The following is a 27,794-nucleotide window of genomic DNA, read 5'->3' as shown; positions in this document are numbered from 1 at the left end:
ACTGATATAATGTTAATACACCTACCTATTGAAGTACTGAAATCTGTTTTGTAGCTTTGTAATACACTGATAACCACCAAATGCAGGAGGTGATGAGAAAGTCACGTGATGAACCAAAGCCCATCACAAGCAGCTTTTAAATAATAACATATATAGAAGGTGCACAGCGTCATTCACACAAACACTAAACACCATCACGGTAACACACATGAAACTGAAATAATGCAATAAACATTCATTTAACAACATTAGGTGTAACACACAACCCTAATATACAAAACTGATAAGAAAAAACTAAGAAACATAGTTATTTCAACAAAAAAACATCAAATTTGAAATGTAACGCAGGGAATTCTGGGAATGTCAATTTACGGTTATTCACTGTATATTATACGGTATTTTTCATTTCCAAAAACGGCATACTACCGTAAAATTACATGTAATGTCCAATACAGTTTTTCACCGTATATAGTAGGGGAATTTACCGTTAACCATTTAACAGGTTTTTACTGTAGCATTTTTACAGTCTTTTACCGTTAAATTCACAGTCATTTTTTTACAGTGCAGAATATCCAAATTGTGGCCATAAAATGTGTATGTAATATGTGTACAGCATCTCAGTTCAGCACAATGTCAAACTTTACACATTCGTTCTGTATGATGTCAGTCAACAGTTGTCTTAATAGACTGTTGCGTTCATAATATTGCGTAGTCATGTTGTCAAAATGCATTTTGGCCATCTGACAGGTAAATAGGACGCTTCCAAAGATCCGTTCAGGCTTGTCTAATCTAGAGCATCTGAAAAGTGGCATCAGATTTTGTCAGAATCGAAGGAAACGGGCCGTGGAAGGCTTGAACGCTCCACTGAGAGACTTCATTCATGGCAGGATCCGTGTCCAAAATACTGGTATGATCTTCAAAAACGGCAGAGAACTTCTGTTGAAAGTTTCATGGGAATTGATCTGTCAGATAGTTGAGGCTCCACTCCTGCGTCCAGGAAATTTTGGATGAACGCTGACCTGTCAAGAGATGTTAGCTTATAAATATGTCAGGATAAGGGTCAGTGAGTTTGGTTCCGGATGGCAGCGTTTCAGTCGTGTCTTTTATGGAGATAGACAGACAGTAGATCTGACAGATAAAATCTGATGGCGGTCTGTGAACATGTGCCAGTCAGAGCTCGAGGGTGCCTGGAGTTCTTGCTAACGTTATGTGGCATGTAGAGTGTGACTAAGTCAGAGGGAAACAGAGGTTTTGTAACGCTTGGCCTTTCCAAAAAATATCACTGCTGCAGGCTGCTTTAAAAAATCGGTGCATTTCCTTTCCTTCCGAGTCACAATTTAGTTTGTGCGGTTCTACTTCTGATTGCATCCCCAGCTGATGTTTGCATAGACTACGGGTACGTTGACACGACAATCAATGACTGTACTAAAAATGGAAAGGCTTTTCCTTTGCAGTTTTGGAAAGTTTTGAGTACAGACGACAACATTGTCAAACTGATCCCAGTTCACACGAATCTGCAAAAGCGACTAAAAATGCTGTATTACGCATGCCGGGTCAGTAGTTGGCGATGTGCGCAGGCGCATAGAGGTTTTTTTTTTTGCATAGGCCTACTACTTTTGTTTTTTACATATCTATACATTGAATTTTATGTATTTGTTTTTTCAAATTTTTTTTTTCATGTACAGCACTCTTGTGCCCATTGTGGTTTTTGAAAGTGCTTTAGAAATAAAGTTGAGAGTTGAACTCATAACATGCATGTGCATGACGTCACTGTTTCACAAATTTACGTTTTTGAAGTTTACATTGAGATGATAACTGTGGGGTTTTCAAGAACTTGCACTTTGAAACCTGTTTTCAAAGATTTGTGTTTTCAGGCCTCTGAAATGCCATTGTCATGTAAATGAACGGCCATAAAAAGTTTATATTTAAAAAAACAAACAAACAAACAAAAAAACACGACAGTGACATTTATTAACAGTAGCTACTTTTATATGCACCAAATTCATTTGTTAAATTACTTCAGCTTTTATTCAGTTAAGTTTATTTTAAGTGTAACCAGATTGGCTATACAAGCTATATATTAAACTTAAGACTAGATTTACTGAACAGAGCAAATTTACATGAGAGCGAATCCCGTTAAAGCATTGATGGGAGTGTGAAATTCTGCAGGTGATGATCTACTGACATTTTTATTTAAAGAACACATTTATCCAGTTAATTTACATAATGATCAACACAATCTACCAAATTAGCAGCAGACATGTCAAGCACAAAATGCGGTAATGTTTTTTTTGGGTGTGAAATAATGGCACAGATACCAGTAAATTGACTACCGCAAACCTGCAAATCACATTGCATGATTTATTACTAAATTCGTCTCACGTTGTCAGCTGCAAAAATAACAACACTTTTGCATTGCTAATTATTCACTGCATCTTTAGTAGTAAGTCCTAAAAGTAATTTTTTAACTCCGAAAGAGGGTTTGAAAAGCATTCATGCATGCAAACACCTCAAATGATTGAGCTTGGTCTGAATGAAATATTGATTGCATTGGAAAGTGTTGTGTAGACCTGAACAAATTACAATCAACAGAAAAAAATGATCATCATGTGAACACTTGAATCCTACTGTTTTGTAGATTCAAAATGGCCTTGTGTGTTTGTGCGGTCGTTTTATTTCTGTCTTGCGTCCTCCTGATCAGTGAAGGAGACTGAACCAATATTTGCTAAAATTTATTATTTGTATTGTTCATACAAAAATAATTGAATTCATTTGGATTGACCAAAATTTGTGCATGCAAATTTAACACCTGTTTGATATTTAATAAGTTAAGCTGTAGAGACGGGGATGTGTTGTATGTTGTGCACTACCATAAAAATAATTTATCTCTTGAAGATTTTGCCTGATTCTGTAAACGTTGCCTCCTCCAGTAGCTCAAATGCTGTCACTTTCATTTCATCTGGCCTCTTTAGCCAGATGTCGCCTTTGAAGTGGATCATGAAGTGCACTTGCTTTGTTTGTTTCATTGGAGTCTTCCTAGTGTGTGCAGAGCTGCGATTTATGAGGCCCCATGGGAAAAATGGTCTTTTATTGCTTTTCTCCTCCTCCTCACAGACACAGACTGAGTCTGATTCTCTGTGCTTTTGTTGCTGTCACTGGCAAATAGAGGTTTTCAGCTCACACAATGAAATACTGGTTCAACAAGTTCAGGTTTATATTGCTGCAGCTCAGTTTGACTACTTAGGTGGTCATACACCTCTTATGAAAGAAGGAAACACTAACATATGATACACTATTTCTCTCAGTCTTTATTGGTAGATTAAGATAAGTAGACGCAAATTTTTTTGGGGCAAATCTAGGCCCCTAATCATTTATTTAAAACTACATTAAAAAGCGATTTATCCATGCAAGTACTTGAATACACCTATTCTATGATGAGCATGTTTTTAATTTCCGAATTAAAAGTCATTTTGTTCATTACGTCGATTTTAGGGTGGTACATCTGTTAGTATTATAATGAAGAAAATTATTTATTTTCTTTAAAAGAGTGAAATTCTTGAGAGCAAAATCAAATTGAGTAGATTGGCATATTCTTTATTGGGGGAAAATATTTTTAAAAACTCCTTTGGTGCTTATTAATATTTCAGAAACATTTCCCCAAGTTATATGGTGCAACCAACATGCAGGAAAAACCAAACCAAAACAGCAGACCCTAACTAATTATTATTAAATGTCTCGTTCAATAATAATAATAATAATTTAATAATGTTCTTGTAAAATGTCATGTGGTGCAACTACCCAAATATGTAATGATATTTTTGAATGATTAAAATAACACTTTTTTAAAAACAATGATGAATATGTGCACACTTGTTAGAAAATATGTTATAACTTGTTATTTGATGGTTACACCACATGACATTTAATTATTTAGTCTTTAAATTTAATGCATTACATTTAAAAAAAAAATTTTTTTTTACATGAGACTAACGTGAATACAAAGATTACATTGCCAAGAACTTGTTTTAAATGAGATTTAAAATATATATTTTTCATTATCACTTACATGTTATATATTTGGTTACTGACCCACGTCTAAAACGTTATTTTATACTGTATTTTTGATTTAATCACTTTAATTGAAAAATAAAAAGTGCTTACAACCCCATTATACATCAGATCCTTTTTTAACTTGCACTTTAATGTAGCTACATCAAAATAATTTTCAGTTTCGCCTCGTTTCACAGCATTTCGCTTTTGTGTTGTTTTTCTGGTTTTTCTGTTACACCTATCCTCTCGTCTGCTCCATCCTGCGCTCAGACGTGTGAATGTTGGATCCGTGCCTGGGTTTCTTTGGCAGACACCTACTGTTAAGTCAGAGCGATTCATATGTGTGTATGTGGCTGACATTCACCTCATTCAGAGGCACTTTATTTGAACTCTCAGCGCTTAATCTGGCCTTAGAGGACGCCGTTGTCAAACCAACTCAGCCCTGAACACATTTCAGTTCACCTGCATGTAAACCATCTTCAATTGCGCACTTTCACACTTTGCATTAAGTGAGAGATAATTCGTTTGGCTCCGTCAGGGCGTCTTATTCAAGCTCTTAGCGCGATCAGATCTGTAGACGTCTGTGGGTAACAAATATGAGCCTGCTGCTCTACATCCGACACTGCCAGCGGCTCTCAGCCGTGTTTAATGCCATTATGGCTTTCATTTTGTTTTCTTTGATACCCTAGAGACATTCCTTCATCCTCTCGTGCTGTATTTATTCGCCAGTCCTTCTATTTGAAGACCAAGGACACTAATTTAGCTTTCTGCGATGTTATCAATCAGGCTGAAATGTTGGCATGCTTGCTTATAATGGAGTTAAAGTTCATGGTTACACAAGTGCCGGGTTATTGTGGGATCTCAGATCTAAGATGGGACAGACTGGAGTAATAATTAAAGTCGAATTTAAGGTAAGATTTTAAGATAAGAATAGGAGTGGAATGGAATAGTTTCAGCCCCCAAAATGTTATTTTTTGCACGCCATCATGTTTCAAGCCATCATGTTGTGTAAAATTAAATTTACATTTCTTCTGTGAAGCATAAAAGACATCTTGGGCAAAGTGTTTGTTGGATTGTTTTCATTTATTTATTTGATTGTTTTCATTTATTTATATATATTAAATTATTTGGCAGAATATATCTTGATCTACTTTTGTTGTATAGAAAATAGCAGCTTGGACATTCAACATGTTTGACAGAAAAAAGAAGAAGATTATAATCTTGGATAAAATGACAAAAATCTGTACAGAATGAAAAAATATAATGAAATAAAATACAAATAAAATAAATTAATAAATAGATAAAATAAATGAATGTAAAGCACACACTTAAAGGTTTATGCATTTTTTTTACCAGTTTTTTTTCTGTATTGTGTATTTACTTGTAAAACGAGTCTCTGATGCATATAATTTGTAGTAATTTTGCTTCTGCACGCACTAGAAGTCTCTTGAACAAAGACAGTGATGTTGGAAAACAACAAACCCTGGCTTTTGCAAAGAAAAGCTTCTCTTTATATAACGTTACACACTTATTCTTGACAAGGCATTTCATTACCAAACCTTAAAAGAATCAATTTAGTGAACCCAGCCCAAGCTAAAGCACTATTCTCAGGAAAGAGAGGCATGTTTTCTAGATAAATAAATGATGTCATTGCTGAAAGCCAAGTAACAGGGTTGGGATGAGAGAAGAAAAACAAACCTGTATATATACGGGCGAAAGAAAGTAAGATACAGTGCCAACACATAACACATCAGTTATGATTAAGGCTCTGTCTGTGGTCACGGTTTACGGTAAATGTAGCGGTAATTAACCGCAGACTGCTTTTTCCATACTGATCTGCTCCACGCGGGGAGCTTTAATGTCTCCTCTCAGCACCTCAGAGCTTCTAATGATTTCTACACACCATAACATTAGCACAGTTTATCCGAGTTTGCATCGTGCCATATGCCCACTTCCTGGTTGCGTTCCTTTTGCAGTGCTTTGTGATACCGACACGCAGCCGTATGTTCCACTTGGCATCGTCTGAGCCTCCATCTGGCATTCATAACTCGTGGTTATGAAATAATAAACAATGCACTGAGAGATAATGCTGACTGCTGCATGCTGAAGCCGTTTGGTGGTGCAGGACCTGAACGTGCCAAATCTTGAATCTCCTTCGCTGAAGTCCTGGCGTAGAATTTGCTAAACTGATGTTTAGTCTGCCGTTTAATGGGTCGACAGCCATATCCAGTAGCCGATATTTCAATGGAGCAATCACAGCCAAGGTTGATGGTTTGTTTGCAACAATTTTAGCACTTTAAACAATCACACTTGAAGCATGTGAAGATGATATGTATGTGGGTGCTCTTCAAAGATGGATGATTATTCAAATTATAATTTTATATTTATTTATTTAAATAATTTAATTTAAATGTAATGATATACACACACACACATACATTTTATTTTTACTTTTTGTGCCAAATCTTGAATCTCCTTCGCTGAAGTCCTGACGTAGAATTTGCTAAACTGATGTTTAGTCTGCCGTTTAATGGGTCGACAGCCATATCCAGTAGCCGATATTTCAATGGAGCAATCACAGCCAAGGTTGATGGTTTGTTTGCAACAATTTTAGCACTTTAAACAATCACACTTGAAGCATGTGAAGATGATTTGTATGTGGGTGCTCTTCAAAGATGGATGATTATTCAAATTATAATTTTATATTTATTTATTTAAATAATTTAATTTAAATGTAATGATATACACACACACACATACATTTTATTTTTACTTTTTAAAAAGCCTATTATGTATATTATTATTTTATTGATTGTCCCAAACACATTTTTTTCCATAAAATATGAAAATGTATCTAGAAATAATAATTGCTCATTAAAAAAAATAATAACTGTAATGATCTAAAAAGAGTAAAATAATTAAATGTTTATGTATAATATTACGTATTTTTTTTATTTTTAAAGCTGTTTTTATTATTATTATTGTTGTTATTATTATTATTATTTTAATGATTGTCCCAAACCCAAAGTTTCTTTTTATCCTAAAATATGAAAATTCATCAAAAAATATTAAAACTGAACAAAGAGTAAAATAATTATATATATATATAGCCTTTTATTTTATTGATTGCCCCAAATTTTGAAAATGTATCTAAAAATGTTTATAATTATATCATAGACCATTTAAATACGATATATTACATGCTTTTTTTAATGGAGTCATTTCCAATCATGAAGCAATTTTGTTAAATTATTAGAAAAGTGTGAAAGTATTGTTTAATTGTGTGTATTTAGGATTATAGCTTAGCCTTACTAAAATCAACCATGGTTTTATTATAGTAAAAGTTCATTAACCTTTTTTTTTTTTTTGATTGATTACCATTTGCATAACCACAGTTTTTCTACAAATACCATGATTAAACTATGGTTAGTTTAACAAAACCAAGGTTAATTTGCGGTTACCATGCAATAACCATGTTTTTTTTTTTTTAGTTTTATTTGTAATACAACCATGGTTAATTTTCATAAGGATTTCTAGCTGTGGAATTAGCCAGAATTAGATATGAAATTCGCAGTCAACTATTTTTTTTAGAAACATATTTAAAATGTCTAACCATGTTTTTTTTTTTTTAGTTTTATTTGTAATACAACCATGGTTAATTTTCATAAGGATTTCTAGCTGTGGAATTAGCCAGAATTAGATATGAAATTCGCAGTCAACTATTTTTTTTAGAAACATATTTAAAATGTCATTTCCACAGATTCAATCAGTTTTAGAAATTGTTGCTTAGGGAAAACAATACTGTGACGTGTGTGTTCCAGCTGTCAGAAATCGAAGAGTAAAAGTTAAAAGAGTGTATTAAGAAGGTTTATTAAGGTTTACACGGCCAAAAAAGCCCCCAATGGATGAATCCCCCATATTAACACTATAATTAGCTGCTAATGCATTGTTAGGATGCCGTTTAAATAGTCTAAATATGTTTCTTCTGCAAAGCATTAAGAGGTGCGTGACTCTTTTCGTGGGCTTGTGCTAATTCTAGGGTTAAATTGGTGAACCGTTCACTCGTCAGCTGTGGGTTCACAGCTTTGCAACATGATGCAGAGAATCCCTCCCTCCTTCCTGAATGGGCCGCTGACTCCACACAGGCTGTAATCGCGTTTCCCCAGTCATGCTAACTCTCTCTGGTCTTTTTTACGTTAGCCCACCCCGTCTTAGCTGCTGTGGGGTTACAGTACAGCCAGTGAATGGAGCTCCCACTGTTTAAGATCTCTGTGCTGCTGGAAGAAAAGAAGAAAAGCTGCCCCACCGTACAGAGCTAGCAAAGTTAATATTAGCAGACAAAGCTAAATAAACACATTAATTTGGTTTTTTGGTTTCTCACTCCTGGAAGGATGCCATGCAATGTCTGCATGGCCCAAATAGTGTTCACAAACTGTGCCTTACTTTCACTTTGTGTTGGGCAGTGGTGTTGTTTAGGTGCGTTTTGTTTTTGTTTTAATATTTTGTTTTGCTTGGTGTTATTTTTGTTTTGTGTAGTTTGTGTTTTTCTTCCTTCTTGTTTGGTGTTTGTAACAACGCTTGTAGATCGGGAAGAAAGGAGGCAGGAACCAGCGAACATTTAAACAAACTTTAATAATAAAATAAACCGAAAACAGCGCGACAGCCCCTTGTGGACGACTGTCGCGCACAAACAAAACCAAAACACAAAATAAAGTCCAGGCCTGGTCCTCTCTCGTCTTTCACTGTCGTAGCTCCTCCTTTTATCCTTCCGGAGCTCCTCCGTGGGACTCGAGACCGGTGAGTGGCGCAGGTGTCGCTCATTATCAATTATGTTGTTTATGATTTGTTGTTGTTTTGGTTTTATTTTTGTTTTGTTTTGTTTGTGTTTTCTTCAATTTGGTGTTATTTTTTTGTTTTGTTTGGTGGTATTTTTGGTTTTTGGTATGTTTAGCTTTTTCATTGTTTTGTTTGCTGTTTTTTGTTTTGTTTTCTTTTTGTTTTAGTTTGTTTTGCTTTTTTATTGTTTTTAGTGCTATTTTTTGTTTAGTTTTATTTTGGGGTTTTTGTGTTCTTTTTAGGTTTGCTTAGGTTTATTTTTCATCGTTTTGTTTGGTGTTCATTTGTTTTTAGCTCACTGTAGTAAAAGGTTTGGGACTGTACATATATTTGTTGTATAATAGATATCCTTAATTCTGGTTGTGTACTTTTGACGGAACTTATTAAAATAGCACATATATGAGATGCAAAAACTGCATTGTCTGTTGTCATTTTATTCAAATTTCGTACAAGTATTGTGTTACACATACAGCTCCTCTGCTCTGTCATGCACACATTTACTTACTTTCACATTTTCTATCTACTGTAAATGAGCACAAAACTTATGTTGTTATTAAATAAACATTTATATTTCCTTATCTTTGCAGTGTACATTTGTCATAACTATAACTCTAAAGCTATAATAACTTTTTGATAAAACAAAAAAGAAAGAAAATAAAAAAATACGATCTACTTTATTAACTTTTAAATTTATGAATGTCCCCTAAGTTTCCTAAAGGCAGATTTGTCCCTATAAGTAAAAACACCCAGCAAGATGAATTTGGCTGATTTCAGAGGTGATTTACTGACCTTCACAGCTGTGCTCTTTTTCTCTCTACATTTCTTTAGGATGGGCACTCGGTCACCTCTCTTTGTCTTTCCTATCTCTTTCCTGAGCTATTTTTTTTAGAAACATATTTAAAATGTCATTTCCACAGATTCAATCAGTTTTAGAAATTGTTGCTTAGGGAAAACAATACTGTGATGTGTGTGTTCCAGCTGTCAGAAATCGAAGAGTAAAAGTTAAAAGAGTGTATTAAGAAGGTTTATTAAGGTTTACACGGCCAAAAAAGCCCCCAATGGATGAATCCCCCATATTAACACTATAATTAGCTGCTAATGCATTGTTAGGATGCCGTTTAAATAGTCTAAATATGTTTCTTCTGCAAAGCATTAAGAGGTGCGTGACTCTTTTCGTGGGCTTGTGCTAATTCTAGGGTTAAATTGGTGAACCGTTCACTCGTCAGCTGTGGGTTCACAGCTTTGCAACATGATGCAGAGAATCCCTCCCTCCTTCCTGAATGGGCCGCTGACTCCACACAGGCTGTAATCGCGTTTCCCCAGTCATGCTAACTCTCTCTGGTCTTTTTTACGTTAGCCCACCCCGTCTTAGCTGCTGTGGGGTTACAGTACAGCCAGTGAATGGAGCTCCCACTGTTTAAGATCTCTGTGCTGCTGGAAGAAAAGCTGGCCGACTGCCCCACCGTACAGAGCTAGCAAAGTTAATATTAGCAGACAAAGCTAAATAAACACATTAATTTGGTTTCTTGACCGCACACTCCTGGAAGGATGCCATGCAATGTCTGCATGGCCCAAATAGTGTTCACAAACTGTGCCTTACTTTCACTTTGTGTTGGGCAGTGGTGTTGTTTAGGTGCGTTTTGTTTTTGTTTTAATATTTTGTTTTGCTTGGTGTTATTTTTGTTTTGTGTAGTTTGTGTTTTTCTTCCTTCTTGTTTGGTGTTTGTAACAACGCTTGTAGGTCGGGAAGAAAGGAGGCAGGAACCAGCGAACATTTAAACAAACTTTAATAATAAAATAAACCGAAAACAGCGCGACAGCCCCTTGTGGACGACTGTCGCGCACAAACAAAACCAAAACACAAAATAAAGTCCAGGCCTGGTCCTCTCTCGTCTTTCACTGTCGTAGCTCCTCCTTTTATCCTTCCGGAGCTCCTCCGTGGGACTCGAGACCGGTGAGTGGCGCAGGTGTCGCTCATTATCAATTATGTTGTTTATGATTTGTTTTATTTTTGGTATGTTTAGTTTTTTCATTGTTTTGTTTGCTGTTTTTTGTTTTGTTTTCTTTTTGTTTTAGTTTGTTTTGCTTTTTTATTGTTTTTAGTGCTATTTTTTGTTTAGTTTTATTTTGGGGTTTTTGTGTTCTTTTTAGGTTTGCTTAGGTTTATTTTTCATCGTTTTGTTTGGTGTTCATTTGTTTTTAGCTCACTGTAGTAAAAGGGTATTTTTGGTTTTTGGTATGTTTAGCTTTTTCATTGTTTTGTTTGCTGTTTTTTGTTTTGTTTTCTTTTTGTTGTGTGTTTTGTTTTAGTTTGTTTTGCTTTTTTATTGTTTTTAGTGCTATTTTTTGTTTAGTTTTATTTTGGGGTTTTTGTGTTCTTTTTAGGTTTGCTTAGGTTTATTTTTCATCGTTTTGTTTGGTGTTCATTTGTTTTTAGCTCACTGTAGTAAAAGGTTTGGGACTGTACATATATTTGTTGTATAATAGATATCCTTAATTCTGGTTGTGTACTTTTGACGGAACTTATTAAAATAGCACATATATGAGATGCAAAAACTGCATTGTCTGTTGTCATTTTATTCAAATTTCGTACAAGTATTGTGTTACACATACAGCTCCTCTGCTCTGTCATGCACACATTTACTTACTTTCACATTTTCTATCTACTGTAAATGAGCACAAAACTTATGTTGTTATTAAATAAACATTTATATTTCCTTATCTTTGCAGTGTACATTTGTCATAACTATAACTCTAAAGCTATAATAACTTTTTGATAAAACAAAAAAGAAAGAAAATAAAAAAATACGATCTACTTTATTAACTTTTAAATTTATGAATGTCCCCTAAGTTTCCTAAAGGCAGATTTGTCCCTATAAGTAAAAACACCCAGCAAGATGAATTTGGCTGATTTCAGAGGTGATTTACTGACCTTCACAGCTGTGCTCTTTTTCTCTCTACATTTCTTTAGGATGGGCACTCGGTCACCTCTCTTTGTCTTTCCTATCTCTTTCCTGAGCCCCCTCTAAAACTCTCCATATGCACACGGTCTACCCTCACCCCAATCCATTCTGTATTAGACTACAGACAGAAACCTCTCAACTCTAATGCCTTAATTGCTTTAATTACGTATCATTATAGGCTCATTCAATTGGATCCTTATGTGATTTTAAGTATTCATTGCTTGGCTGATTATCTCAGTATCCTGTCTGTTGTGGGACTCTCTGTGCTCCATGCTGGCTCAGCGCTCAAGCAGCGTTTCGGTTATCAAAACATGACATCACACATTACACAACCACTTCTCTCGGGACAAAAAATATCCTGTCCAAACCCACTGCTGAAAATGCTGAAGAAACCAACATAGCTGATGACCAACTCATGTTTGGACGCTGGTTTAACCCTGAAGGAGGTATAATACCTAGAGAAAGCTATCAGTTAGCATTCACATTAATTTAGTGGCAGTTTCCTGGCTGTCACATGAACCCTTATAAGGCCATATTTACATTTCATGGTTCAAGTGACCCAATTCATATTTTTTTCCTTCCCCTGTGGTACAGATTGGATATCTCACACAAACGGGTAAGCAGGAAAAAAGCACATGGATTTCAATATTCTCAGATTGATTTCAGGCCTCGTTCATATTTGGAAATAAGTCTGATATGAATCAGATATGTGCATTTGTGTCTGTCATGTAAACGGACAGATCAGATATTTTCCTGTCAGTGCAAGTCGTACATCATTGAAAAAGGCGATTGATGTTGACTCAAGTGGATGTTTTTTTTGCGGTGTTGCCAAGTCCTCAGCTTTTCTGCAGAATTTAGCTACTTTTACAGTGTTGCCATTGGTTGTTTTTTAGTCCACATTTCGCTGAATGACACTGGAACATTATTTCATTACATTTTATTTTCAAAAGTTATTTGAAACATTAAAGTAGACACTTCACTAGTATTTAATATGCTTTCTGTGTATATAAAATCACTTTTGTCAATTTAATTTGATGCAGACACCAAAATGGGATGCCTCGTCTTTGGCCCACATCTTTTCATGCAATGAAAATCCATAAAAGCTTGTTTTTTCTTTGACATAAGTTACCTGCATTTTGGAAATGAACTCGTATGATGGTTCTCAGTGAAGTTGATCAATCTTCACTGACTATTCAAGTCAGATGTCTGACCTCAAGAAATGATTGAGCAATGAGTTCAGGACAGCTTTTGAAGGCCACACCATTCTCCAAAATCTCTCTATTGAGTTTATCTATGGTAGGACATCGAGTGCTGTTTACCCATGAATGTAGAATCAGACTGGCATCTAATTCTACAGTAAGCGGCGGGCGAGTCTCGACACGGCAGCTGAGCCTTAGGGAACAGAGAGGCATCATATCTGTCCCTTCAGACCTGCGTCTTTATTGAGGTGTCTTCCGCCCTGTGAAAGCCGTGCTTGTCTCGTTGCCAGCATTGTCACCTAATCATGCTGGAGTACACATGTGCTCTCAGACATGCCGTTACACGCATGCTTATCAGCTAATAATGACTGCTAGGCCTCTGGAAGCATATGCCTATCAACGCTTTTTGAAGTTTTGATTAGAGCGTTTCAGAGTCGAGCTCTGTGTGACGTGTCGTGGTGGTGATAGATTTAAAGGCAAACCGTCTGTAAACAAATTGATGGCTTTCATGGTTGCACAACCACACAATGTTCTCTTAGCTCCAGATTATTAGGGTGGGAACAATAGTAGTAATTATATTAGTTAAATAATAATTAATAACATCAATTGTGGTTGATAGGACCTGCCCTAATTTGTTTGAAGTAGAACGTAGAATTGCACAGTTTTTTGACCCATAGGAATAGGACATACTTTATTGGTGTAAACTACTTGTCTGGTTGATTTCAGTCATTTAAATATGATATAAATATATTTATTTCTTGATAGTTAATTCTGCTACCAAATGGAGCATGTTTAGGTCAACTGACAGTTTTTACAGTTAACAAGTAATTATGAGTAATTTTGGTGGTTATGAATAATGATTTAGATTGCTTTGTTGGCCAACTATTCGACTTCAGACAAACCAGCAGTCATACAAAGTTCAACAACTAGGAAAGCAAAAATGCCCAGCAAGTGTGCGGATCTCAGTGTCTTTGAATGCAATTTTTGCATTTTGTTCATGCTGTTTTCTATGGAAGCTTGTTTCCGCCACGGAATAAAAAAATAAAAAAGGTAATTGCGATTTTTTTAATCTCACAATTCAGACTTTATTTCTTGCAGCTATGAGTTTATATCGTGCAAGTTTGAGAAAAAAAGTCAAATTGTGAGATATAAATGTAAAATTGCAAGAAAAAAAGAAATAATTGAGAGATATAAACTCAGAATTACGAGAAGAAAAGTCTGAATCGTGAGATTTGAAAAAATGGCAATTGCACCCCCCATGCATATAATGTGCACTTTTGATTTGCATGTTCATTTTCAACTATTCTTTCGTCTTGCATAATAATGATGGATGTCTGTGAACAATAACAGATCAGGGGCACAAATAGAGTGCTTATCATTCTCAAAGAATAAGAACAAGCGTCATCTTGTACTCAATCAGTTTACAGATGTCTTGTGTAGTAAAGATCAAGATCATTGCTACTGGAGAAAATGATGTAATGTGGCTAATCGGGAAAACAAAGTACTTGTTGGTGCACATTTACTTTTACTCAACATATAAAGTGGGTTACGTGAGATCATGAGAATGTGTTTATTTGGCGTTGTTGTTTTTTATTTTTAACATTTAGATTCGTTTCATTACAAATTACTAATTGCTGAATTAAAAAAAAGAAATAAAATTAAATATTTCCTTTTTTTTTTTTTGTCAAAATTTAAAAAAATATTTCTGAAATGTTTATTAAAATTGCTATATATATATTAACTTTGTTAATTTTCAGGTTAACATGAAAAAAATAAAAACCTTTTGAAACCCACTTTAGATATTTATTACATTTTCCAAGCTCATCAGGCATGCAGTTTTGAAAAAAAAAAAAAAAAAAAAGGTAGCCTATATTTACACTAGCAGGCTATATTTACACTTTTCCCGGGATAAAGCGTCTCTCTTGCATGGCTCTTGCCTCGGGTGTGCTCTTCACAATAGGTCTTTGATACAGTAGGTGCTTTACAGCCATCGAAAGTGTCATGACATGTCGCCCAACCACCCTGATTTTGCAAAGATAAAGCTTGCGGTTAGTTCTGGAAAGATTTGTAAAGATCCTGTACTTTGTTGAGCTAAAATGCTTTCACAGAGCGTTCATCTCTATTGTGTCATTCACTTCCTTGGTGAAAAGGTTGCGGGGTTGGAGAATGCAGCGGCTGTCTGCGGGTATCTTCTGAACTTACGATTGCTTGGAGCTCATCCGCATCTGAAAGAAAAAATGAAATCATTGGGAAGGCACTCATGAAAAGAACAATATTTGAACAAGCTCTGCAGCTGCTTGTGGACATTGTTTCTCTTTCTGTTTTTGATTCACACTTTCCTCCCCTCGGATGCCTGGATTTGTTTGGTGTTGTGATTCAGACCTGGTTGTATTACTTCATCGAGTCATAAATGATGTGCTGGCAAAGGCGTCCCTGTCGGCTCTGATCTCACACCATCCTGGAATGTTATCTCCATCCATCTTCACGTCTCTGACCTCCTCTTGGGACACGTGAGCGGCTGATAATAGATGCTTTACGGTGGACAAAGGAATGTTTGTTCAGTGTGTGTGTGTCAGTGAAGAGGAATGTTACTTATAAAAGTGTTATATTAAAAATTGTTGTATTTGAAAGGAGCTTTAAGCATGGCTCGCAGGTCATCATATCTCATAGAGAGAGTTTCTTACACAAGCTTCACCTGTCACTGAAACATCTAGAGATTTCAGACTCATTGTTCTTTTGTTCCTCATATTTTCCTTTTGGTAGTGTTATTTTTAGCAACAGTGGTTAAACAACAGTGTCAACGATAAAGAGAAACGTTTAATGACATTTTACAATCTTTGTCTTGTCATAAAAAGCTCTTTACATCCAGCATCTCCCTCTCTTTTATTCCCCACAGCACGTTTCTGCACAAACCACATGATTTGGTAGTTTTTTAGATGTTTATAATGTTTTTACAAACCTGTTTCACTCCTTTTTGTTTTAGGATTATAAAAAAGAAAAAAGATTATGCCGATAAATTCATTGTTTTAAGTAATCTGATAGAATGAGGGGGTTACAAGTAACACTTTTTCTTTTTTTAGTTTTACATAGCTTTACTGTTAAAGCATGGCACAACCAATACCAATGATATGGGCTCAAATCCCAGGAAACAAACTGAATGCTGATAAAACGTACAACTAGGGCTGCACGATTAATCGAATGCGATTGTCATGCGCAATTTGTTAGTAAAGCCGGTTCTGTAATCAGCAGGAAATCATCATCCCGTGCTTTCAGATGGAGCAGCATTTACTACACAGAGCCGTAGTTCACTGACAAGTTACGCAAAAAAATCCGACGATTTTATTGTGCAATTATGAAATCGAAGAAATCGTTTGTGATAATGACAGCTGTTTGCGTAGCTTCTCAGTGAACTACGGCTCTGTGTAGTAAATGCTGCTCCATCTGAAAGCATGTGAAAATACCACATTTAATAACATATTTTTACTCCAAACTCACTTCATAACGTCAGTCGAGTGTTTGAAATAAATCCTTCTGTGAGATGATGTGGCTTCTTACACAGAATAAGGCATGCAACATATTTCATAGTATTTAAGCAGTGATAAAGGCATTGCATTATAAATAAACTTTATTTTAATGAAAATTATAATAATAAGAACTCTGATAAACCGTATATTGCCGTAGTCGTGTGTTTATTAGTCACGTTGAGTCAATGAAAGCAGATGAATCTTCTGTTTATTAGGCTGCAGCGATAGGCATTTTCTGGGTTTCTTCTGCGAGGCGTATTTGGAGTTTCAGCGTGAGAGCGCTCTCTGGCCTTTGGATGGAGATTTACTGCTGATCACAGAACCGTGCTTCACTGAAAGATATGCATGACAATCGCAGCTTCTGTCGAATCGCGATCTCGATTCCATTTCGATTTATCGTGCAGCCCTACGTACAACTTTAAGTCACTTTGGACTAGTGGTTGACTTCTGATTTTTTTTTTAAAGTCGACTTTTATGGGATGAAAGTCGAGTCGAAGTCGACTAGTCGCTGACGTCATTAATGAACAAATATATCTGGAGCTGTGATAAACACCTTGTGCAGCTATGGCATATGACACAGCACTGCCCACATCGCTACTGCTCCTATAACAGCTCATTTTCATCAGTTCTTTTGTCTTTGGGTCGTTATATTTCTCACAGATTTCTGCTCGTTCTAAATCAGATCCAGATAAAGTAGCACAGTAAAGAGTACATTCATATGAATGCATTAGTGAGCGCGATTGCGTGTGTGAATTAATTCTACCTGGCAGCATCTCAGTAGTGAAGCTGTGGGATTTAGTTATTAAGAAATACTGTATATGCCTGAACTTTTCAGTTTCTAAGCTATTTTATTGAGAAATCACAGTACAGTGTTGACAATACATTTCCGCGCTGAATGATTCTGTGCGTGTGATGTACGAGCTACTGTCTGAAGCCTATGTGTGTGTGTTACAGTGCAGCAGCACATTAGATTAGAACGGCGATTAACTTACCTGTACAAAAAGCTGTTTAAAATGTTCATTCTCCTGTTCAATTTCGAGCACCCAGTAATATAATCACACATGTCTTGTGGAGTGCTTTCAGAGCATGCATTTATTTGTCATTTTAACTGTTTGGAAACAGAGCGTAAATGTTGAAGTCCTTTAAAGATTTCTTATCCTGTTGCGCCCTCTATAGGACCAGCGACTAGTCGACGTCAAGCTTAATGAGGGATGGCAGAGCATTTAAGTCGATTAGTCGGTGCAACCCCTACTTTGGACAGAAGTTTCTGCCAAATAAATGAATGTTACCTGAATGTTTTTTAAGTAATGAGTTACAATTAGCATGCATCTATTATTAGCCACTCATGTATCCCAAGAGGAGGATGGCGTGCCAGAGATGTGAAGATGGATGGAGATAACAGTCCAGAATGATGTGTGATCAGAGTAGACAGGGACACCAATGCATTCAAGTAACATTTTAATTAGTTACAATAAGGGGGTTACAAGTAACACTATTGTTTCTAGTTCATGTAACTCAACTGGTAGAGCGTGGCACCACCAACACCAATGACAAGGGTTCAATTCTCAGGAAAAACACATGCTGATAAAACATACATTTGAATGAATGAATAAATGACAAAATAATGACAATATAATGTTTCCTTTTAAAGTAAGGCATTACAATTGGCATGCATTACATTCATTTACTTTCAATTAAGACACGTGTGGTCCAAAATTAACAATTGGCAACCACCAAACTGGAGTAAAACATACTAAGTCTCATTAAATGCATTGATGTCCCTTTCTACTTGAGTCTCACACCATCCTGAAATGTGTTTCTGCATCCGTCATCATGTCTCTGGCATTGTAACCTCCACTTTTGCCACGAGTGATTGGTAATAATTGCATACTAGCTGTAACACATTACCTCAAAAAACACTAGGCGCGTTTCCATTACAGATTTGCGCAAAACTTTGGCGATATTTGATAAATGTCGATAAAAAAGTATTGCGAAATTAAGGCGTTTCCATTAACCAATGTTATGAGACTTAAACATAACCTTTTGCCTCTCGCGATAAGTCATGGCAATGGATTTTGGTGGGATTTTTACGGATTTTGGCTATATTTATTTAAAGGAGGCTTATGTGTTTCCTTTTAAAGTAAGGCATTACAATTGGCATGCATTACATTCATTTACTTTCAATTAAGACACGTGTGGTCCAAAATTAACAATTGGCAACCACCAAACTGGAGTAAAACATACTCTCATAAACAAAGTCTCATTAAATGCATTGATGTCCCTTTCTACTTGAGTCTCACACCATCCTGAAATGTGTTTCTGCATCCGTCATCATGTCTCTGGCATTGTAACCTCCACTTTTGCCACGAGTGATTGGTAATAATTGCATACTAGCTGTAACACATTACCTCAAAAAACACTAGGCGCGTTTCCATTACAGATTTGCGCAAAACTTTGGCGATATTTGATAAATGTCGATAAAAAAGTATTGCGAAATTAAGGCGTTTCCATTAACCAATGTTATGAGACTTAAACATAACCTTTTGCCTCTCGCGATAAGTCATGGCAATGGATTTTGGTGGGATTTTTACGGATTTTGGCTATATTTATTTAAAGGAGGCTTATGCGTGTATCTTTACAGAAGCAGCACAGATAGCCGCTTCAGAAACGTGCGTGGCACGGCTGGAATAAACCATAGACTGTATAAAAAAATAAACACAAGCATTGAGTGACCGTAATCAGCTTCAGTGACCGTATCAGAGCCACACTGCACTGCAGACGTGTGCAGTGTAAATTGTCTAAGCATTAATAGTAGGGAAAGCCCTTTATACTGGAGCGCGGCCACTTATGGAGTATTTCTTGGAGGTTATAGTACACTGAAGAATGATCACATGACTTTTTACATACGCCATGTGACCTGTAAATGCGAAAAAGCCGTTTCCATTGCAGTTTTGCGAATTATTCCTTTTTCGCATTGCCTGAAAAACCACCTCATGCGAGCGTATAAACTTTTTTGCGATTATATGGGCGTTTTTGCGAAATTGACGCGTTTCCATTAGGCGTGTTTTCAATTCCCAATTTCAATTTGCGCAATTTGAAGGGTAATGGAAACGCGCCTACTGTTACATTTATTCATTTGGCAGAAACTATTATTCAGATTGACCTAAATGTGTATGTTTTATCAGCAAGTGTTTTTCCTGATATTTGAACCCATGTCATTGGTGGTGATGGTGCCAAGTTTTACCAGTTAATCTGCTTGAACTAATAAAAAAAAGAGAATGTTTTTTTTATACCTCATCTTGGGACACATGAGCCGCTGTTGATAGACGCATGCTAACTGTAACACATTACTTAAAAACATTCATGTAACATTTATTTATTTGGCAGAAACTATTATCTAAATTGAGCATGTGTGTGTCCAGGGATCTGTACCCATGTCTACCAGTTAACTAAATAACAGTAGCGTTACTTGTAACCTCCCTCTGTTGTAACGCAACCTAAATGCATTAGCATCCCTTTCTACTGAAATCTCACATCATTCTGTGATGTTTTCTTCATCCATGATCACATCTCAGACACAACAACCTCCTCTTTTGACACGAGCGGCTGATAATGCTAACTGTAACACATTACCTCAAAAAACTTTGTTACATTTGTTCAACTTACAGAATCTTCTAAAGCAACTTAAATGTGTATGTACTGTATTATTAGCATGTGTGTTTTCCAGAAATTAAACCCATGCCATTGGCCTTGGTGGTGCCACGCTCTACCAGTTGAGTTACAAAAAGTGTTACTTGTAACTCTTTTATTGTAACACATTAAAACATAACATAAATGCATTACACCCACCCAACGCTGCTGTAATGTACCAAAGTAATGTAGGCAAAGTACCACTCCTGCTTCATTTATCTTTCCTTTGCCCTTCATGCTTTCATTTTTCATTCTTCATCTTGAACATCCGTGCCTCGCACTGGAGAGGGACAATGTCTTCTTTTCTCTTCGCACACAGTTCTGCGAGGCTTGGTCTATCCCTGCAAACCCTCCTTCATCAATAATTATGCCCAGACATCCCTCCACACTGGACAAACACACCTTTCCCCCTCATTTCATCTCCATTTCCATCCATCTTTTGGTGATTATCGGGTGCGTTGATCTTAAATCCGCATGTTAGTCGCTGGGTTTTTAACGACCCTGGTGAATGTGGGAGTATGAAACGCTGGCCAGCGGTGCATGTCGTCTCTGCAGCGAATTTGTTCAAATATTTGCTGAATCTTGTTCTGGGTTTGTGGCCAGAAAATGTCTTCCAGATTAACTCTGTTAAAAGTTGGATGAACTTGTTGACATTTGTTTCAGATAATGTTTCATGAATGGGTTCACATTTAAGTTTAGCAGATTTTCTTTTTTGTGGATGAAGTATTAGGGTGGATAATTTTTAAATATTGCTAGAATATACTTTTTTCAATGCTGAGTATTCATATTTGTTAATTATCGATATTGATGCTTTTTTTTTTTTAATTTAGCAATATTAGCTGCTATTGGATATTTAATTGTTCATGCTCGTTTTCACTATTTTTAAAGTAATTTTACATTAAAATACCTATTTATTTGCTTTCTTAATACATGTTCCTGATCTTATTGTGCACAATATATCTATGCATCTATACAAGAAGTTAGTAGTTCCAAGTCTTTGGAATTGATTATCAAAGTTTCTGATCTTGCTCTGCATCTAAAATGTCTTTTCTTCTTGCCTGATGTCACTAGGAAGGAACCCCCTTCAAACATTTGATGTATACTATAGAGACACTCCATGATCCAGTTAGTTCTCTATGGATTAAATCATGTAATGCCAAAAATTATGATTTTTTTTCTGACAGAATATCCATTTTACTTGGAAATGCATCAGATTATGGATGAAAAAAGAGATACTGTAGACAGATAGAGAGATGAGAAGGCACATAAAGCCGGAAATCACTCATAGACTGGCAGTCAGTAACGTGGTCGGCAGAACTTTGCATTCCATCACTGTGCGACCCCAATTTTCCCCATTTTCATCTTCGTCATCAGCGCTTTGAAGCTCTTCCAGGGTCTGTGGATGCCAAGCTGTCTGTGGGTCGTTCAGCTGTGTCCAGTTATGAGGTTACAGCGGTTCAGATGAGCCGAGTTCAGTCAGGACACACAGTCAAGTACAGAGAAATAATACAAATACTGGCTGGTGATGTTATTCGGATACTCAGACAGTAACGGTGGGATATTGATGGCTGAATAAGTTTGTTTTGATACTTAGTTAAATAAGCCCTGTATTTCATTCAATACTGTACTAAATATTTCTCAGTCTTCTCTGGTTGTTCTATGTAGCATCTTGACAGGAACCTGTTTCTTTACTTTCGCCTTTTACTGACAAGAAGTTATGGATATTTTAAGATAGTGATCTACATTTAATTGTCTGTTTGTCAAAATGTGACACAATTCGCCTCATTGTAACTCTGTCTGTTCACTTCTCCTCTCTTAGGATCCAGGCTACTGGATACAGGTGAATCGGTTAGAACATGGAGACGGAGGCATTTTGGACCTGGATGACGTGCTGTGTGATGTGGCCGACGACAAAGACAGGGTATGTAATCTGTAGTCTGCATTAATATTTAATTTTTAAGTGGAGACGCTGATCTCTAATGTACTCAACCTGAACTTTCATTTCTAGTGTGATGAATGAACAGAAAACGATACCAAAACCATTATATTTTGACTTTTATTTCTGAGACCTGTGCCATCTGCTGAATCAAAAATGTAACAATGAGGTCTTATATAACTGAATTAATAATTTTAAGCATGCTCTTTTTGGGTTTATAAACAGTTTGAGCTAGTAAAGCTTTGACTATGACCCCAGTTTGACTTGACAGATGTGTAACTGGTATTTTGGTGGCTTATTGAATGTCTTATTCATGTCTGTTTTACGTTTTGACATCAAAATCAACAATTATTTTAAATAACGAGAGGCAGTGTTCGTGATAATGTAGATATAAAAGTATTCCACATTTATTCCAGATCAAAGAGAGGAAGAGTGTTATAGGCCTCTGTTTTTCTGACTTGTTATAGTGGTTATTAGGGTTAGGCGATGTCTACCAAATTGGCATCGGACGATGTGTACAGTGAAACATCGCGATGGACGATGACAGCAGGAGGGCTTGGGGGGTTATGGGGTGTGCCCGAAGCGTGAATCCTTATTTAGAAAGGTACGGAAAACAAATAACAATTGTTAACGGTTGACGGTTACATTACAGTACACATAAAATTGAACTTACCACATAAACGGAGTAAGGGGAGATGACAGAGGATGATGGCGAATAATTTGCAGATCCTGAGCACCACTGACAAACATATAATCTTGTAAAATGTGTGGTAAGTACTGCCGCTCCATAGTATAAACAGAGTACGCGTGATCGCGAATCTCGAAAGTGAAAGTGAAACTAAAAAGCGATCGCGCATTCAAAAGCAGTTTCACTGCCAGGCGTAATAGCGGCTCCCTGATGCCCGCAATTTATATACAGTATAATTGCCCAATGATATAAATACTGAAATATGTATTTTCCTCCCATCGCTTATTTATTCCCTTTAGGGTTGGGAGGGGGAGGGGGATGGGGATCGCGATGCCGGCTCAACATCGTGATGTCTATCAGCCATTGGCGATGGACAATGACATCGTCTATCGGCCCAACCCTAGTGGTTATCACATCTGGATGTGTATTGATTTCATTTCACGAAGCTTGGGAATGGTCAGGAATGTTGAGTCTGCTATTGTACTTATATATCTAGTGATGCATTGAAATTACAACAATCAAAACTATTTGACTGGAAATGAATTTGAGTTTTGCTGAAATCATTGACTGAAATGATTTTGCGATTTCAATCGATCCTCATTTTGATGAACCAAGATCTTTCAGTTTATGCTGTTTTCAGTGTGAACAAAACTTCACTAAGCATTAGTGCGCCTGTTATCCAATAGTCGCAATAGGCTTTGTGCTTTGCTACTTTTGATATGAAACACTGTCTGGGTTCTCAAATTCATTCAATATTATAATAAAATTCAAACAATAAGTGCAGTTTTGATGTTCTTTAATGTGTCATGAAAGAATGCGTTTCAAAGATGTCAGTAAAACGGCTTGTAAACAATACGCCACGTAACTGTATACATTTACCCCAGGATTTACCCCAAGCCATTCATTGTCCATTAACTCGGTAGTTAGCTAGAAGAAATAAGAGAAAGCATTTTGCTAATATTTGCACTACATTACATATTCATTATATATGTAATTAACCTGTTGTCTTTTATTACAGACGCCATTTAAAGGTTTATAGATTGTAGTAGAAACATAATTATATCATTAAAAAGTGCCTTATGTGCATTTTAGAAGCTTATATACAACTTGTTTTTTTTTTGAGTGTTTATTATTATTAAATAAATAAGAGTAATTATTTGATTATTAAATAAATTTTTTTCGGTTTCGGTTTTCAGCTAAATGGAAACTTTAGTTTTATGGTGCATCACTAATCATTACCTCTTCCTATAATTTCCCTTCATCTGATGCCAAACTGACAGTGAGTTTGTGTGACTAACAGCGTTGGTCAGCGTTTGTAACGATTTTTCAGTTCGACTCACCAGTTTCGGAGCACCTCATGCTAAATAAATGTCTTTTCCTCAAGGAATCATCCAGGAAAAGCATCATGATTCTGTCATGGCAGTGGAATGTGGGAAGTTTACCTCCATCGGAGTCATTGCTCTTGTGTGCCCCTGGCTCTCACTGTGAATAATGGCTAATCTCAGTTCCACTTAAGAGATTTGTCCCTCTGGTGGGTTTATAGCTGTAGTTTGTTCATTAGCATTACTGCTAATGTTGTCAAGCCCTGATAAATTGTGTTTAGTCAGCAAGCTAATTAGCTGTCCGTTCCTGCTGGGCACTGGTGACATCTCTCTGGCTAGAGCCGCTTTTGTTCCTGGCGATTTATAATCGTCCTCTCGGCATGACCGCAGTTGCTAATCCATGTTAGCTCAATTAGTAAACGGCACAGTCTGGCTACACTTGCTTTGTGTCTGCTCCGTCCAATCCGTATTATGAAGCTAATTAGCATTAGCATTGACTTTGAAAGCAGAGGATATTGTCATTGATACTGAAGGAAAAAAAAAACTGTTATATAATGCCCCATATGGTCTAGTCTTAAAGACTTTAACATGTATTAAATGTATTTTAATAGCACCAACAATAGGTACAGTGGCGGTGTCAAATGATGATACTATGGTACTGAATGATTAGCATGTTCATATCTCATGTGATTGTCATGGTACATAGGAGAGTGCACAATAAAATTAATGCAAAGTTGCATTAAATTGATCAAAAGTGACAAAAAATGATAAAATGTTACAAAAATATATTTCAAACAAATACTGCCTTCTAACTATCCATTCATCAAAAGTCTACAAAAATATGAAGCAGCACAACTGTTTTCAACATTGATAATAATCAGAAATGTGTCTTCAGCAGCTAATCAGCATATTATACTGATTTCTGAAGATCATGTGACACTGAAGACTGGAGTAATGATGCTGAAAATACAGCTGCGCATCACAGAAATAAGTTACATTTTAACAACATCCATATAGACAGCAGTTATTTTAAATTGTAATATTATTTCACAATATTACAGTTTTTAGTGTATTTTTTATCCAATAAATGTAGCCTTTGTGAGCATAAGAGGCATTATCAAAAGTGTATATATATATACAGTGGGTACGGAAAGTATTCAGACCCCGAGATACAAATATGTATATATATATATTTATAAAATTGTACATTTATGTTTATTTTATTGTATTTTTATTTTATTTTAGACATGTTCAATGAAAATACTACGGATTTTGCGTCCAAACGTCTATGTTTGCATACAGAAATCAGAATCAGTTGCGCTGTGTTGTTCTTTGTTTGGGTAAATGCTCTCTGCAGTTGTAGAGTCAGGAAAGCGTCTTGAGAGCTGCTGCTCGTCTTGGGAGTGCTGAGCTTTTCATTCGCGGGTGCCATGGAAACAGCAGGAGTCAGTCAGACCAGACGTCTGCATCTGTGGCTTTGCTGTGTGGGATTCCTCCGAGAGCCACGTAACACCTTCCTCCCTCTTCACACCCTCCACATCCTCTCCACACTTTCATCCGCCCGGCTTTGCTGGCATTTCTTGATTCTGCAGACAACATTTCACTGCCACATGCATCCATTCTTCAATACTGCTAATCTTGCATCATCTCCTTTGTTGTTGTTGTTTTTTTTTCTTTTTTATGTTGTCTCACTCGTTCTCACTGATTTCCTCTCCTGTACCCTTCTAGAGTTTTCCATTCACTGCTTTTGGGTCCTCTGAGGTTTCACAGCGTGCCATGCACTTGCCTTCTTGCATTTCTGAGGATTAGATTTAAATATTATTTCTGCTATACGCTGTGCATTAGATTAAGTAGCTTTGCATCTTTGTGTGTTTATATCAGATGTTCAGGGCTCAGTGTATGTATTTGGCCTTGTGTGGTTGAGTGAACAACAAGGCTTTTTTAATGTTCTGTGCGTTAAAGGTGTTCTTTATTTTTTATTTTTTGTTTTGCAGCCAATATGATTCCATTTCTGGTAATAGGATGCTAAAAATAAATACAGAGTAATGCTCTTAGTCTTTGATTTGAATGTTTTACGGCTGCTTTAGGCACTTAGATGCTGAATTAAATTAATTTGTAACCCTGTAAAGCCTGATATATGAAATAATATTCAGATTTTTTTTAATGGAACAGTTTATTGAACCTTTAGACAAAAAAAAAACTGAGCAAAATTATGACATTTGGTGCAGATGCTGATATTTACGTATACAAAAAAGTAAGATGATAATTCTGATAGTTTTAATGTAAATCAATGAGATTGTGGACTACTTGCATAACATCATATAAATATAATTTGTCACTCTATATCTCCCAAAATAATATGCCTTAGTAAGATGACATTCAAATGCTTTATAGTTAAAGCTTATATTGCAGTGCAGCGCAGTGATGATTGAAAGATGAACAAATAAATGTTCCTCAAAAGCCTGATGATCATATTTAATATTCACATTATGATGTATGGATAAACCTAAGTTGCTTCAGTTTATTAAGTGTTTATCTTGAAATGTTATACTAACAATATCAAAGTTATTCTTATGTTTACTTTATACGAATCTCAGATTTCATAACACAAAGTGCAGTGAAGCATGAGCTGAAGGTGGATGTTTGTACAATTACACTAAAAGGTCTTTTACTTGCTAAATCAGCCAGACAACAGAAGGCATGCAGTAGATTGAGTGAAATAGCTTTAACAGCAATTTTGATCATGTTGATCATTTAGAGGACTTAGAAATTGTGTATCAAATAGGATACAACAAGCATTACAGGGATAAAAAACTGTTAAATGTATCTTTAGGAAATCTAAAAAGTAATAAAATAGTGAATTTTAATGTCAGCCATTTATTGTTTTTTGGCCATAGCATCAGCTTATTGGTAGTCATGTTAGTTTAAAGTAAGTTTGACGTCAGAGTTCAGTCCTCTAAGTTGCAGTGCTTTTCTCAGGACGTCCCAGTCTGACGTCTTCATGTGGAAATAGATTTATGCAATCCTCGTAGAAGCTGCTCGAGCCCTGAGAGGCTGTTTAGAGCCTGTGAAATATGTGCGCGCTGCTGCGGCTCGCTTTAGGAAGTCTGTGTGTTTATGGACTCGACGGGCTGCCGCTCGCTCATTCATCCTGCAGGGCCTTCAGTTAGTGGCTAGTTCTGGACGGGTGAGTGTTTTACCAGGTGTCATCATGTCAGCGTAACCCCCTCCAGACTCCTGCCTGCTCATGCTCTGGCTTTGGACATCGGATGTGACTTTCCATGATGAATATATATAGTGTGGTTATTATATAGGGCTGCTGAAAAGACAAGAGTAAGGTTCCAATTTTGTTTTATGTTGGTTAGTGCTGGCTTGGTTGCATCATAAAACATTCACTAGATTGTTCACAAAAAAACAAAACAAAACTGTATAAATGTATACTGTATACATATTTAAAATAAAAGCTGTTATTTTGAACAGTCTATAAAATAAACTTTAAATAAATAAATAAAAAATAGAAATAAAATAAAAAGAAACAAAACACCATTACCCCCCTGTAATAATATTTCAGATTTTTTTGTTTGTT

The 27,794-nt window shown here is 36.2% G+C and overlaps 1 protein-coding gene across 1 annotated transcript in view; it reads left to right on the top strand.

Moving 5' to 3' along the window:
- The window catches only part of pard3aa (par-3 family cell polarity regulator alpha, a), a 515,464-nt gene that overhangs the window by 32,282 nt on the left and 455,388 nt on the right, over window positions 1-27,794 (top strand). The window contains exon 2 of the mRNA XM_016282712.1: window positions 22,082-22,183. Within this exon, the coding sequence (XP_016138198.1) occupies window positions 22,082-22,183 (102 nt within the window). The remainder of the gene's footprint in view (window positions 1-22,081; window positions 22,184-27,794) is intronic.

The sequence above is a fragment of the Sinocyclocheilus grahami genome, unplaced genomic scaffold (assembly GCF_001515645.1).
Source record: "Sinocyclocheilus grahami isolate Dianchi unplaced genomic scaffold, SAMN03320097.WGS_v1.1 scaffold164.1, whole genome shotgun sequence".
Lineage (NCBI taxonomy): Eukaryota > Metazoa > Chordata > Actinopteri > Cypriniformes > Cyprinidae > Sinocyclocheilus > Sinocyclocheilus grahami.
Note: the sequence above shows the minus strand (reverse complement) of the source record. Positions and strands in the feature narration are given on the sequence as shown.